The following is a 14,327-nucleotide window of genomic DNA, read 5'->3' on the forward strand; positions in this document are numbered from 1 at the left end:
TTAATTGTTACTGTATTTGGTCTGGCCGCCTGATATGATGATGGTATTTAAGGGAGTGCTAGCTACGCACAACAAATAGACATGAAGCCGTGCTTGATGCGTAGCTAGAGGTCATGCTAAGTAGTACGTAAGCCTGTGCCTGACGTTCAAGAGCGGTCCGAAATAATTTTCCCTATTTCCCTGTTTTATGTTCTTATTTCATTTGTTTGTTCTACATAATTGGCAAATCAAATTTTAAGAGTCGTACTGGGCAAATGGTCACGTAGGTTACTTCTGCTTGGGTTCACTTGTGCCGTGTATAATTAAAGGTTTATTTATAACCAGTTGGGCTATGGTTTGTGTATCTGATGAGCCAGAATGTTGTCTGCCGCTGATGTGTTTATGTTTCAGATAATTGGCAGTGGTCGACGCGAGAAAAAAATGTGTGTGTGAAGTCTTATGGGACTTAACTGCTAAGGTCATCAGTCCCTAAGCTTATACACTACTTAACCTAAATTATCCTAAGGACAAACACACACACACACCCATGCCCGGGGGAGGACGCGAACCTCCACCGGGTCCATCTGCACAGTCCACGACTGCAGCGCCTTAGACCGCTCGGCTAATCCCGCGCGGCGACGTGAGAATTCTCCGATCGGGGTAACACGGTGGAAGAGGGAAATTTAAGGACCGGGATCGGTGTCTGTGGTTACGTTGTAGCGTTGTGGTTTTTCTGGAAGCTTAATTGTAGCTAAAAGTTGAGTGTAATTCCACTTTACCTTCTGATCCGTGAATCTCCTGTATCTGGTAGAACCTTTCGGTCTGCTCGCGTCGATCACTAATTTTCAACGTAAAATTGAAACGGCTCCATTTTAAGACAATTTAATGTGCTATTATTATATTCTGGCTATGAAATGTTTGTGAACCTCGTACCTGTGAGTAATACTAAAGAGAAGCTTAGTTGAGTGAATTAATCTGATAATACTTTTAATTTGTTACTTTTGCTTAAGATCAGTGCGTGGAAGATGTCTTAGTTGTTGGAAGCAGATTTAGAATTGGATATGAGTTAAGTGAAAGCCAGTCACGAAGCATTCAGTTCGTCAGTTAAATTTGATTATTGGTGGTTTTATGAACATTGTTCCAATTAGTGAAAATTGGTTGAGTAAATTTTGAATGATTTTTGTCTATGGGACATAAATACATTAATGTTCTCATCTGAGTACCGCTGCTGGTTGTGTAGGGCAGGTGCCTTTTATTATATCCGTTGTTACTGTTGGTTTCCTTATCAGCATGTGTAATAAAGAAGTGTATGGCAACTACAAACTGGTTAAGTGTTTAATTTCGATGTGTCGAAAGGAATAACACATCAATCATAACAAGATCGCGCAAAACTGTCCGATCAACTGCGTGTCAGTCGTCCACGTACACCTGTGACTCCTGCAATGCTGGGAAGCTTGGATACTCTCCGACATGCAAACGGACTTCTCCATAACTACGCACACCGTAGACGAGCTCACAAAGCTTCATACAACTGTTCTCCCACATCCACCCTTCAGCCCAAATCTTGCAACTTCCGGCATCCGTCTGTTTGGCCAAATAAAGGATGATGGCGAGGTTACTGATGCAAAAAGACGCTGGCTCCGACGCGGCCAGTAGAGTGGTACCGTGCGGCCCTCGCACTGGGGCGGCGAAAGGCAATCACACTGAACGTGGGTTAGGTTGAAAAATAGTTTTTTACCCAAAAATGGGAAGAATAATATGATGTATTGGAATCGCGAATAAAATCAACTTTCTTTCAGAAAAAAATTATTTACTGAACTCCTCTCGTATGTATTTCAGAATCGTAGCCGTCTACGATATGGTAAGCTATGGATGTGTGCTGCTGGCCGATCATCGATGCTATTTTCGATTTCCTTATCGATATCTAAACATCATTAGCCGATAATAATGATGGACCCCAACACATCAATGTTTTTAACATCAACGTTAAATTAGTAACCATAGAATGGCTTAAAAACCAATATACAAACACATATATAACTTTTATTAATCAGTAAATAGGCTATCCTAAGTGGAAGTGATAATTAATTACAGGACCTGTTGAATGAAAAGGTCTAATGAGTACATGGTAAGAACTGAGAATGAAGCGAAGAAGGGAAAAAGTAATGAGGAGTGGCAGGAATGATATCAGTGATACACGCGAGCAGCAATGTCGCGACACGATAATCCGGAATCGCGATAGGCTACAATCCGACCTTTATCAAAGTCGGAAACGTGATGGTACGCATTTCTCCTCCTTACACGAGGCATCACAACAACGTTTCACCAGGCAACGCCGGTCAACTGCTGTTTGTGTATGAGAAATCGGTTGGAAACTTTCCTCATGTCAGCACATTGTAGGTGTCGCCACCGGTGCCAACGTTGTGTGAAAGCCCTGAAAAGCTAATCATTTGCATATCACAGCATCTTCTTTCTTTCCTGTTAAATTTCGCGTCTGTAGCACGTCATCTTCGTGGTGTAGGAATTTTAATTGCCAGCAGTGTATTTTCTGTTCGACAGTGAAAATAATACCGTAAAGATACAATTCAGTTTCAACACCGGTTAACTCGAAAACAAGAGTGCGCTGTGGAGGATGATGGGGGACGGCAGAAACAGGTAGAGCAATGATGTGTGTGTGTGTGTGTGTGTGTGTGTGTGTGTGTGTGTATGCATTTGTGTGCGTGTGTACGTGTACGCGCACGCACTACAAACAAAAGGTTGCGGGACCGTACAAGTTACGCACGGAAATACCAATTCTCAGCCTCTTCTCGTCTCGTGGCCTGACGGAAATCGGCAGCTACGTTTAGCCGCAACGGGGAGACGGGCCGAAATTTCTGGAAATCAGCGCGGAACGCTGCGTCGCGTCGCAGGCACGGTTCCCCGGTAGGCTGATTGTGAAAACGCAATCACGATGGACCAATCAGCGACAGGTAATTTAATAGCGTTACCTGTTGAATAGCAACCAGCGGTAGCGGCGGCGGCGGTGGCGGCGATTTATTGCTGCCCTGCGGCGCAAGCTGACCGCCGCGTTGATTGCGTCGCTGCGAAAGCGAAGGCCGGCGCACGGCGTTCTGCGGAGGGCATTGCAGCCTGTAAACACTTTGCAGGCAGGGAGCCACCGGAACAGCCTGCTTTTGACTCGAGGGCAGAGCCAGTATCATTGTGATCTCGTCGGTTTACAGATGGCTGCGCAGAACTCGGCACATACGTCTAACCTTATACATGCATTCTCTGACAGTTATAGAGCACCTAATATCTCTCATGTCGATTGCATGTTCCTCATAGAAATCCGCGAACGTATTTATACGATATGCGTTAATAAATAATGACCCGATGCTTTTTACAGTCGATAACATACACTGAGTTAACAAAAGTCATGCTACACCTCCGTAAAATCGTGTCTGACCTCCTTTTGCTCGGCGTAGTACAACAACTAGATGTGTGGAGTCAATAAGTTGTTGGAAGCCCATGTACAAATTGTGAGCCATGCTGCTTCAATAGCTGTCCATAATTGTGGAAAGTGTTGCCAGTGCGGACCTCTCGATTATATATCATGTCGGGCGATTTGGTTCATCCAATCATTCGCTCGAATTGCCCAGAATGTTCTTCAGACCAATCTCGAAGCCCGCTGATACGGCATATTGTCATGCATAAAAATTCCATAGCTGTTGGGTATATGAAGTCCGTGAATGGCTGCAAATGGTCTCCAGGTAGCCGTAGCCGAACATTACCATTTCTTGTCAATGACCGGTTCAGTTGGTCCGCTCCATGTAAACGCAGCCCACATCATTATGGAGCCACCACCAGCTCACACGGTGCCTTGTTGATAACTTGGGTCCCTGGCTTCGTAGGGTCTGCGCCACATTCGGATCCTACCATCACCACTTACTATTTGAAGTAGGGACTCATCTGACCAGGCCACGGTTTTCACTAACCGATATATTCACGAGCGCAGGAGAGGCTCTGCATGCGAATTCGTGCTTTTAGCAAAGGTACTCCCATTAATTTCTGAGGTTATTTCACGCAGTGTTGCTGGTCTGTTAACACTGACTGCTCTACGCAAACACCGCTTCGCTCTGTCGTTTAGTGAAGGCCGTCGACCACTGTGTTGTCCGTGGTGACAGGTAACAACTGAAATTAGATATTCTTGTCACACTCTTGACACTGTGGACCTCGGAATAGTGAATTACCTATCGATTTCCGAAATGCAATGTTGCATGTGTCTTGGTCCAATTACGAAAGTCTGTTATTTCCAGTCTTGAGGGGGTAATAACGTCGGACACCTTTTCGGCTGAATCATCTGCCTACAAATGACAGATCCGCTGTTGCACTGCCCATTTATATCTCGTGTATGCGGTACCACCACCATATGTATATGTGCTTATTGCTGTCCCATGACTTTCGTCAACTGACTGTATATAGGAAAACTATTGGGTTTTCAAATTTGATGTTTCTTCCGCACATGTGTGAAGCTGGGAACAATTACGACTGTGATGTCTCAGGCCTACCACCTCGTATTGATAGTGGTTGTCCACTACTATCTGTGACAGCTGCTCAGCAACGGGTTCGACCGCGTCTCTTGTGAGTGCGCGAGCTCTCCACCAGTGAGACTTTTAAGAGCTCGCCGTACAGGCTGGATTCATTCTGTATTGGCGTTCGGACTGGAGCGGATGGGCAAGCCAATGATTCAAAAGGGTCACGAGCTGGTACTGGCAAGAAGAGGAACAGAAGCTGATGATGTTTTGGCTTGTGAGGCACTCAACTGTGCGGTCTTCAGCGCCTGTACAAACTCCCCATTTTTTTCACAGTCCAATTTTTTTACACAGTCTAATCTAGCCACTCTCACGGATGGTGATGATTGCGATGAAATGATGAGGACAGCACAAACATGCAGTTCTCGGGCAGAGAAAATCACCAGCCTGGCCGGTAATCGAACCCGAGACACTGTGCTCCAGAGCCAGCAACGCTAGTCACTAGATGACGAGCTGCGGATGGGGGAGGTGCTGACTCAGTTCTGCGAGCATGTGTGATACTCCGAGGGCACCGATCACAGATTGGCAGAGGGTGAACAAACTGAGGAACTTGGCTGCCGACTCAACCGCACGCGTCTGCGGCCATTACCAATGGATTTCAAACTGGTGAGTTCGTTTCTGTACTTCTGCTTTCGACGCTGCTATGTTTCACAAAGCGTGCCTGTTGACTCTTCATCCTGGTCATTTTCCTCTGGGCTGTCAAGCTTCGTCAGTTGCAACAACTACTGATGTTTCAAATGTTCAAATGGCTCTGAGCACTATGGAACTTAACATCTGAAGTCATCAGTCCCCTAGATCTTAGAACTACTTAAACCTAACTAACCTAAGGACATCACACACATCCATGCCCGAGGCAGGATTCGAACCTGCGACCGTAGCGGTCTCGGGGTTCCAGACTGAAGCGCCTATAATCGCACGGCCACATCGGCCGGTACTGCTGCTTCAGACACTGTATTAGGTAGCTGATATTGCTTTGCTTCTGGTTATAGGAGAACCCTGTACACTTAGATTAACTGGGGTGTGTTCTATACGTTGGAGCTTCATAAATTAAGTAACCTGTGCTTTTCATAAAGTTCAAAACAGTTGTTTTATTAATATTTTTGTGTGTTTTTGAGCTTAACAAGCTAGTAAAATTTGTTTTGCGTCTTTTTCAAAGCTCAAAATTGTAATCCGTTTAAAGATGCGAAGTGTTTCACGTGGGTCAATCACCCTATTGATTGTATTAATTAGCATATCCCAGTTTTTTACGGTTTAGTATTTTTTTGTTGTTGTAATTTTCAGATACGTCAAACATATTAGATGGCAACAGGCAGCAGCTTACTATGGTTCAATGAAATTACAAAACCGTCAAAGTTGCACAGATTCCCTCTTTACTTATAAGGCGACTAGTTTCGGACTCTGGTCCATTATCCATATTCAAGGTGCAAATTCTTTTTATATGTGTTTAACAGCGTCTGGTTTGGAGCCTAAGAAGAATTCTGTAAAGCAATGTAGATAAAATATGTGTCATTTATGGCAAAAAGGAAAGCGTACATGACATTTTGTAAATGAAAAGGGAACGTTAGTTTCTGATTAAAGGTTTCTCGTTTAAAGCATATGTCTGCTTTGGCGCTTTTCTAATCCTATTACGACCATGTCAGTAAATATTCAGATTCATTTTGGCTTGCATTTCTATTACCAAACGACGCAAGAATTGATAGAGTAGCAATCACATTTTATAAAAACAAAGTTAATGTGATAAGTAATTATGATGGACTGAAGCCGGAAACCGTTCGCCCTTTAAATAAACACAAAACTGTGTGCAACTTTCACGGTTTTGCAATTTCAAAGCATTTTTAAATACTTGTGGGGCTTAAGAAGTCATGAAGGTGTTCGTCCTGTTTATTTTGCGTAAAACTGTTATGCCTAGGTTTTAGTGAATGTTTTTTTTTTAATGTTATCGTGTGGCCAGTTACTGCGGGAACATAGCAAAGACGTTGGGCATATGTCTAGTACAGGTGATTCAAGCCAGCTTTTGTTTGTATGTCTTATCTACACTTTAGTAATAGTATTTTGGTGCCTCCGTGGCACGATTCGCTCTTTTTAGTGTAAGCCTTTGGCCAACTACTAATGACTCTTGTTTGGTTAATCATTGTTGGCTTCAGCAAATAAAATTTTGGTTTATTTTGTAGAATGATGTTTCCGTCGGTTGGCAACTCCTGCCTCCAGCTCGTCGTTCCCTGCCTTTCAATGCCTACGGAAGAACTCTTCACAAGCAGCGCGCCGTAATAAAAGTTTTGGTTGCGGAACTAGAAACTTTGGTGGACATCCATAAACATGTGCGTGCAGGTTACAGACAAGATGTAGTCGATAAGAATAGTGTTGGGCGATGGCTGAAGAGTCTTAAAGTGTCAGAAAGTGCGGAAACTGAGAGCCATGATCGGCCATGTTCGGTAATCCCGTCGCAGCCACTGCTCCCGACGTGGTGATTCGGTCGGATGCCATTATTCTCGCAGATCAGCGCACCACAGCTCGAAAATAGGCTCTAAGCTATCTCTGTCAGCACTAGAGGTTCGTCTTCAGTGAGACCCTTGGATATTCAAAGGCGTCCTTCCACCAAAGCTCACACCTGACCATAAGATTTAAAGAAAAGCCATTGTTTCTGAACTGCTGGAGCAGTATGAGGTCAATGAAGGGGCCCTTCTGTCTCTCATCGTTACCGGTGACGAAATTCAGATGCATCACTTTCAACTGTAAACGAAAAAGCAATCGCAGTAGTGGCACCACCACCAAGTAAGAAAAATGGCTCTGAGCACTATGGGACTTAACGTCTATGGTCATCAGTCCCCTAGAACTTAGAACTACTTAAACCTAACTAACCTAAGGACATCACACAACACCCAGTCATCACGAGGCAGAGAAAATCCCTGACCCCGCCGGAAATCGAACCCGGGAACCCGGGCGCGGGAAGCAAGAACGCTGCCGCACGACAACGAGCTGCGGACACCAAGTAAGAAGAAATTCAAAGCAGCCCCCTCTGCTGGCAAATTCGTGATAGTCTATTGGGATAGAGGTGCTATTCTCTTGGATGTGTTGTCAAAAGTGTCAGTCTCTAAATAAGAGGCGTACTAAGAACCCTGAATAAACTCAAAAAACGTTTCGGATATGTTTAGTCTGACGAGAATCCAAAAGAACACTTGCTCCAATATGACAATACACACCAGAACCCCGGAACACACTGCCAAATTGGTTTGGACATCCACCCTATAGCCCAGACATGATAGTTTGGGCCTCTTAAAGACCCTTCACGAAGGACACACTTCGTAGGGGATGAGAGAGTAATTCATGCATCAAAAACATGAACAAGAGCTTTTATCAACAGGTAACACATGGTGTTACTCAATGCTGGCGTAAGACCACAGTGATCGAGATTATTCAGGAAAGTGACTCATCTGAGACAAGTGTTGACTGATATTGTCACCAAATTCTGAATCTTAGAAATCAATTGTACTGAGAAAAAACTGAGGGGCGTTATTTATCTCACTTCTACTAGCTGCTAGCCCGAAGGCGAAGAAAATGAGGTTACGTAATTAACGTTTTACCGATAAATGTCTGCAGTACAGGTAACATTTAAATACTTGCAACACAGGACCGTAGCATGCCGCTGAAAGAAAGACACATTGTCCTGCTGGAATTTCCCAAGTCCGTCGGAACGCAGAAAGGACATGAATGGATGCAGGTGATCACACAGGATGCTGTCGTACGTGTCACCTGTCACAGTCGTATCTGGACGTATCGGAAGTCCTATATCACTCCTACTGCACACGCCCCACCAGCTTGAACAGTCTCCTGCTGACATGCTGGGTCCACGCATTCATGAGGTTGTCTCCATACGTCCATCCGATCGATAAAATTTGAAACGAGACTCGTCCAACCAGGCAACATGTTTTTAGTCATCAAAAGTCCAGTTTCGGTGTTGACGGGTCCAGGCGAGGCGTAAAGCTTTGTGTTGTGCAATCATCACGGGTATACGAGTAGGCCTCCGGCTCCGAAAGCCCATATCGATGATGTTTCGTTGAAGGTTCGCGCGCTGACACTTATTGACGGCCCAGCATTGAAATCTCTACGGTCGCAGGTTCGAATCCTGCCTCGGGCATGGATGTGTGTGATGTCCTTAGGTTAGTTAGGTTTAAGCAGTTCTAAGTTCAAGGGGACTGATGACCACAGCTGTTAAGTCCCATAGTGCTCAGAGCCATTTGAACCATTTTGAACCGTTGAAATCTGCAGCAATTTGCCGAAGGGCTGCACTTCTGTCACGTTGAATGATTCTCTTCGATCGTCGTTGGTCCCGTCCTTCCAGGGTCTTTTTCCGGCCGCAGCGATGTCGGAGATTTGATATTTTAGCGGATTCCTGATATTCACGGTACACTCGTGAAATGTTCGTACGGGAAAATCCCCACTTCATCGCTACATCGGAGACGCTGTGTCTCATCACTCGTACGCCGACTGTAACACCACGTTCAGACTCACTTAAATCTTGATAATCTGTCATTGTAGCAGCAGTAACCGATCTAACAACTGCGCCAGACACTTGGGTCTTATGTAGGCTTTGCCGACCGCAGCTCCGTATTCTGCCTGTTTACATAACTCTTTATTTGAATACTCATGTCTATGCCAGTTTGTTTGGCGCTTTAGTGTACTATCCTATTACGCTACTGTATTTGTAAATATTTGGGCACTGGGTGCCAAACGTAGAAATAAAATTGCATTCATGATCCAAAATATCGATGTTCTTATATCAAAACCTTGATCTGTCTGAGAGCAGTTATTCACGGACAAGTAGCTTTACAACCTCTGTGAACCGCTACAAGCGGAATAGAATCTTAAAAGATAGCTGAACATAGCTGAGGATGTAAGAGGAGCCTGGCGTGTCTTTCGGTTACAAACTCCTACCTGGGTTGGTCACCTCGCAGGGTAAGACGACGGTGTCGCTGGTGACGATGCGGAAGTTCCTGCCGGACGTGATGAACGAGGGCAGCTCGGTGGCGCTGTTCAGGTCGTTACCCATCACCGCTGCCGGTTCCACTGCGAACAAAAGTACAACAAAGTTAGCTGCATCTGACATCAGGAAAAAAGAAGTCGTTTCATCGCAAGAAAGTTCGAAATAATACGTTTACCTATGACTTAACTATTTAAATTTAAGAAATAAGTGACAATAAAATCTTTGTTCAAATCTTACATCCCATCTAGCCTATAGTAATGACAAATCTGCTGCGTCACGAGCAGTACGATTTTTGTAACTTATCACTTTGTCTCAGTTATGCATTTACCTTCTGTACTTCCCACAGTTTGTCTGAGAGCTATTTTTCTGTTACAGGCGCTATTTTGTCAAGTATTTCATCCATTACGTGTGCTCACTGAACTCGAAGTACAGCTGTGTCATTTCAGGGGAAAAGAGAGGTTAGTATTCTGGCCACGGTCAGAAAGTCACCGAACATCTGAGGTCATCAGTCGCCTAGAACTTAGAACTACTTAAATCTAACGAACCTAAGGACATCACACACATCCATGCCCGTGGCAGGATTCGAACCTGGGTCCGTAGCACTCGCACGGTTACGCACTGAAGCGCCCGGAACCGCACGGCCCCAGCGGCCGGCTAGAAAGTCACCGACAAATCTTCTGAATGGCTCACAGATTCTGAGTCAAAATATCAGTAAGAGGTAAATGTAGAAATATAAGATCATTATATTCCTCTTCCATGTATACCTTACTCTTCCACCCCCACTCCCTATTCTCTTTTCACTCGCAGTGTGATTTTGGCTTCGGATGCCCCTTTGTTGCAGGAAAGCATTACGACCAGTTCTAGAGCATTGCTCCAGAGCTCGGTTCACATATCAAAAAGGAATCACAGCAGACATAGAACGGATTCTGAGAGGTGATGCTAACAGGTCGGTTTAGTCCAAACGAAGATTTTATTTGGGTATTATAAACGCTAATCCTCGACAGAAAGATGATGTAATTCTCGTTAAACACTTTCGGGCAATATTACGGTACCTTGATACCTGTGAACATGCACTGATATTACACGCATTAGAGGACATCAGGACTACACAAGTATATATAGGTTGTTTCTGAAGTGATCGTCAGTATTCAGGGATATGGCAGAAATGATCATTCGAAAGAAAAAAGTCAAGTAAACAAGGGCTCTAAAATGCATACCTTAAGAACTATGAGCAATTCTTGATCTCCTATACTGCGAAAGAAATCTCTTCTGCTGCAACCTCCTTGCTTTCCATACTTTTTAAAATGGTAATACGGACCAATACAAGATAAAAATACCCAGTAAACGTTTGGTTCACGGTATCGAAAATCAAGAATTACTCAAAGCTCGTAAGACATGCGTTTCAGAGTCCATGTTTACTTTCCATTTTCTTTCGAATGATCATTTCCTTCATATCCCTGAATACTGACCATCTCTTCTGAAACACCGTTCTAGTTCTTGTGGAGAGGATAAGACCTTGAATTGGAACCCATGTCAAGAAATGTAGCATTTGTGTGCTATATAGCCTTTTGGAAATATGTTGGCACCGCAAACCACTTTCACAAGTACTCTATTAGGCGTGACCCAGTACACCACTTGCTTTAAAATTCCACTCACTAATAATAAAAAAACAAAAAAACAAAAAGGAAGTTTAATCAGCTTTCGCGAACACTGTTGTTTACAGTTAAACTTGAACCGTTTCTGTTCTTTTCAAAGCAGCTTTAGAATTATAATCCACTACAAGTAAGGTTCGCTGTGGTGATTACCAAGTTCGACGCATATATTGCAGCTACGAATGATGTTTTGGCTACACGCGCTCTACCTCTCTTGGTGTTCTCAGCAGTCTGTCCTGCACGACTACAGCTCGTGACACCAGATCTTCTTCTGTCTCTACAGCAGTCAGACAAACTAAACTCTTCATTCGATCCCAGAGGAAAAAGTGCGACGAAATCACATCGTGGAAGCCATAGGATTGGATCCCCTCAGCCTATCCATATGTGTCCGAATCACTGGTCCAAATGTTCCCGAACAAGAGGTGAGAATTGAGCGGATGCGCTGTCCTGCTGAAACCAGATATCTTGACTGACGTTCAGTGGCACCACATCCAGCAACAGGCCCAAAACGTCTTGTAGCAAGGTCAAGTAGATGGGATCCGTGAGCTTGATAGAAGCGTGTACGATCCAGTCGCATCACCATCTAGAATATCCGCCCACCCATTGATACCACATCTGTGTTGGAACCCCTTGACGTGCATGGCATGTGGGTTTTGTCTGCCCAGACATGGCTGTTTAAAGTATTGAGATCACAATTCCTAGAAAACTGACGTTCATCTGTGAAGGGAATGCGCCTTGGAAATATTAGGATCTCGTTGAATCAGCGGTGCAGGAATTGCGTACAGACTCAACGCGTGGTAAAATGTGGGCTGTCATTAGTGACTGTATGCCTTGGAGGTAGTATGGGTGTAGTTGTTGGTCATGCAGAACACACCAAACGGTGCTGGGAGTAACAGCCACTGCACACGCAATTGCTCCTGTGCTCGTGGACAGGGTTTCTTCAAAGTGATGCAGTTAATTTCAGTTAAATTTCAATTTTTTGCATCAGAACTCTAAACAGGTCGTATGTGCATACTTAATAATCACGGTGACATGGAATGCTAAAAGAAAACTCAAGTTCCAAGCGAGAAACTTCCAGCTTATATTACTAGATACGTTACTACATAGCATCCCTTCCTTCCTTTCTTGTAAATGTTTCATGTATTTATTAAGGTTTGTCTTAGTTAAATCTATATGAGTCTGCCAATGTCTGTAATAGAGGAAACTCTTCTTGCGTCTTTTAATATCCAGAACGTCCTCTTGATCTCACAGACTGATAGTTAAGCAGTTGCTTTTTAGATCTGTGTGTAATCATGTTAACTGTAGTCTGCGAATTTTGGTCACTTACAGTTATTTGCAGATCACAGTCGAATGGTTTGCAGTCTCTCTCTACCTGAAAAAGGCTGAAACTGAAAACCACATGATCAGCGGAACTCTCCACACTCACAGACTGTGTGTTGCTACTTCCCACTCGATGCAAATGTCTGGAATGTGGATCGTGACCCTGTTAATAGGTGCATTATACCTCGAGTAGGAGCAATGTCGCGAAGTCTGGGCCTGTTCCTTATGTTTGGGAATATATTGTAACCCCGCCTTGCAGAGCTTCTAATTCGAAAGTCAGACTACCATTCACCTAACTTCCAGGCTCGCACATGTCTTTTGTGAGTAACACGAATTCTTGTGATCTCGAACAAACGATCATATTGTCCACTCCCCAACCAATACGGCGCTGCCCTGTAACATACCAGATATCCATCGGACATATCCATCGGACATATCCATCGGACATATCCATAGGACATATCCTGAGAATCACTGGCCAGGTGTAGTATGAAAGGCACCGGTGAGCCTCAGAAGTACGCTCCGCTAAATTCGACTACTGTTTTGTAGCTGCCTAGTTGGAGGAATGCGCCAAGACACAGACAGCGAAGCCGACAATACCAAGTGATGCAGTACGACCACTTTCAATCCGGCTATGCGCTGCCTCCTTAGAGCACCAAAGCTACGCCTGCTGACGGTGAAGTTACCCTTTCTCGAAGGCGTTGCGTAATTGTGGCGAAATGGGAATTCGATGGAGTCGGACGCTGTGGATAACAATCTTGAGAAAGGCGGCGAACAGCTATGCCATTACTGTGTTGTCGTTTCATTCTGAAAACGTGTCAATCATGATGCTCTGTCAGTCGCACAATCGCAGACACGCGACACAGGTTACAGAGGTAGGATGGACGTCAAGTTACGTCACAGATGCGGCGTAAGCACCACTTCCCCCCCTCCAACGTGACTAGAGCTAGAAGATTTTGTGTATATGTATGGTCATTTCCCTGTGGTCAGTAAATGAATGGAAGAATGGAATAGAAGAGATACAATATTACTGAAAAGTAGCCGACGCCATGTACTGCACAGTGTTCGACAGAGTATATTTCAATAGATGTAGGTCTCTGGCAAAGTATGAAAGTAATGCCTGTGCGCGTATGGAGGAAAATTTGTTACAGAGGCAGAGATAGTACTGGCCAGTAACAGCACACTCCTGCTTTACATGCTTCAAGAGTCTAAATACAATATTTCTTTCTTTCTAGGTGTAATTACAATACTGAAGTTCTCTCCTTTTACAAGCGCACGCACACACACACACACACACACACACACACACACACACACACACACACACAAAACAGGGCTCACGATTATACGAGGGCTGTCCACAAAGTACATTACGTTTTGGAATTAAAAATAAATAAAATATTGGAATTTTTTTTATTATATACAGATGAAAGCCACACTGAAATACTACTTTTCTACATAGTTGCCATTTAAATTAAGGCACTTATCGTAGCGATGGACGAGCTTGGAAATTCCTTCGTCGTAAAATTCGGCCGCTTGCGCCTTCAACCACGTGGTTACCTCTTCTTGAAGCTGTGCGTCGTCATCAAAACGCTGCATAGCCAACCACTTCTTCATTGCTGGGAATAAGTGGAAGTCGCTCGGTGCCAGGTCGGGACTGTACGGCGGATGAGGAAACAACTCCCACTTAAAAGATTCGAGAACTTCACGAGTGGCATTTGCCGTGTGGGCCCGGGCGTTGTCGTGAATCCTTACTGTGAAAAATACTGCCACGAAAATATTTTCATTTGTACCAGTATGTTACTGAAATGCTTAACATCTTTG

The 14,327-nt window shown here is 44.2% G+C and overlaps 1 protein-coding gene across 2 annotated transcripts in view; it reads right to left on the reverse strand.

Moving 5' to 3' along the window:
- The window catches only part of LOC126191483 (limbic system-associated membrane protein), a 986,380-nt gene extending 976,770 nt beyond the window's left edge, over positions 1-9,610 (reverse strand). For both annotated transcript variants that reach the window (XM_049932368.1, XM_049932366.1), the window contains exon 1: positions 9,483-9,610. In XM_049932368.1, the coding sequence (XP_049788325.1) occupies positions 9,483-9,597 (115 nt within the window). In that variant the 5' untranslated portion in view covers positions 9,598-9,610. The remainder of the gene's footprint in view (positions 1-9,482) is intronic.
- Between the last annotated feature and the right edge of the window lie 4,717 nt (positions 9,611-14,327).

The sequence above is a fragment of the Schistocerca cancellata genome, chromosome 6 (assembly GCF_023864275.1).
Source record: "Schistocerca cancellata isolate TAMUIC-IGC-003103 chromosome 6, iqSchCanc2.1, whole genome shotgun sequence".
Lineage (NCBI taxonomy): Eukaryota > Metazoa > Arthropoda > Insecta > Orthoptera > Acrididae > Schistocerca > Schistocerca cancellata.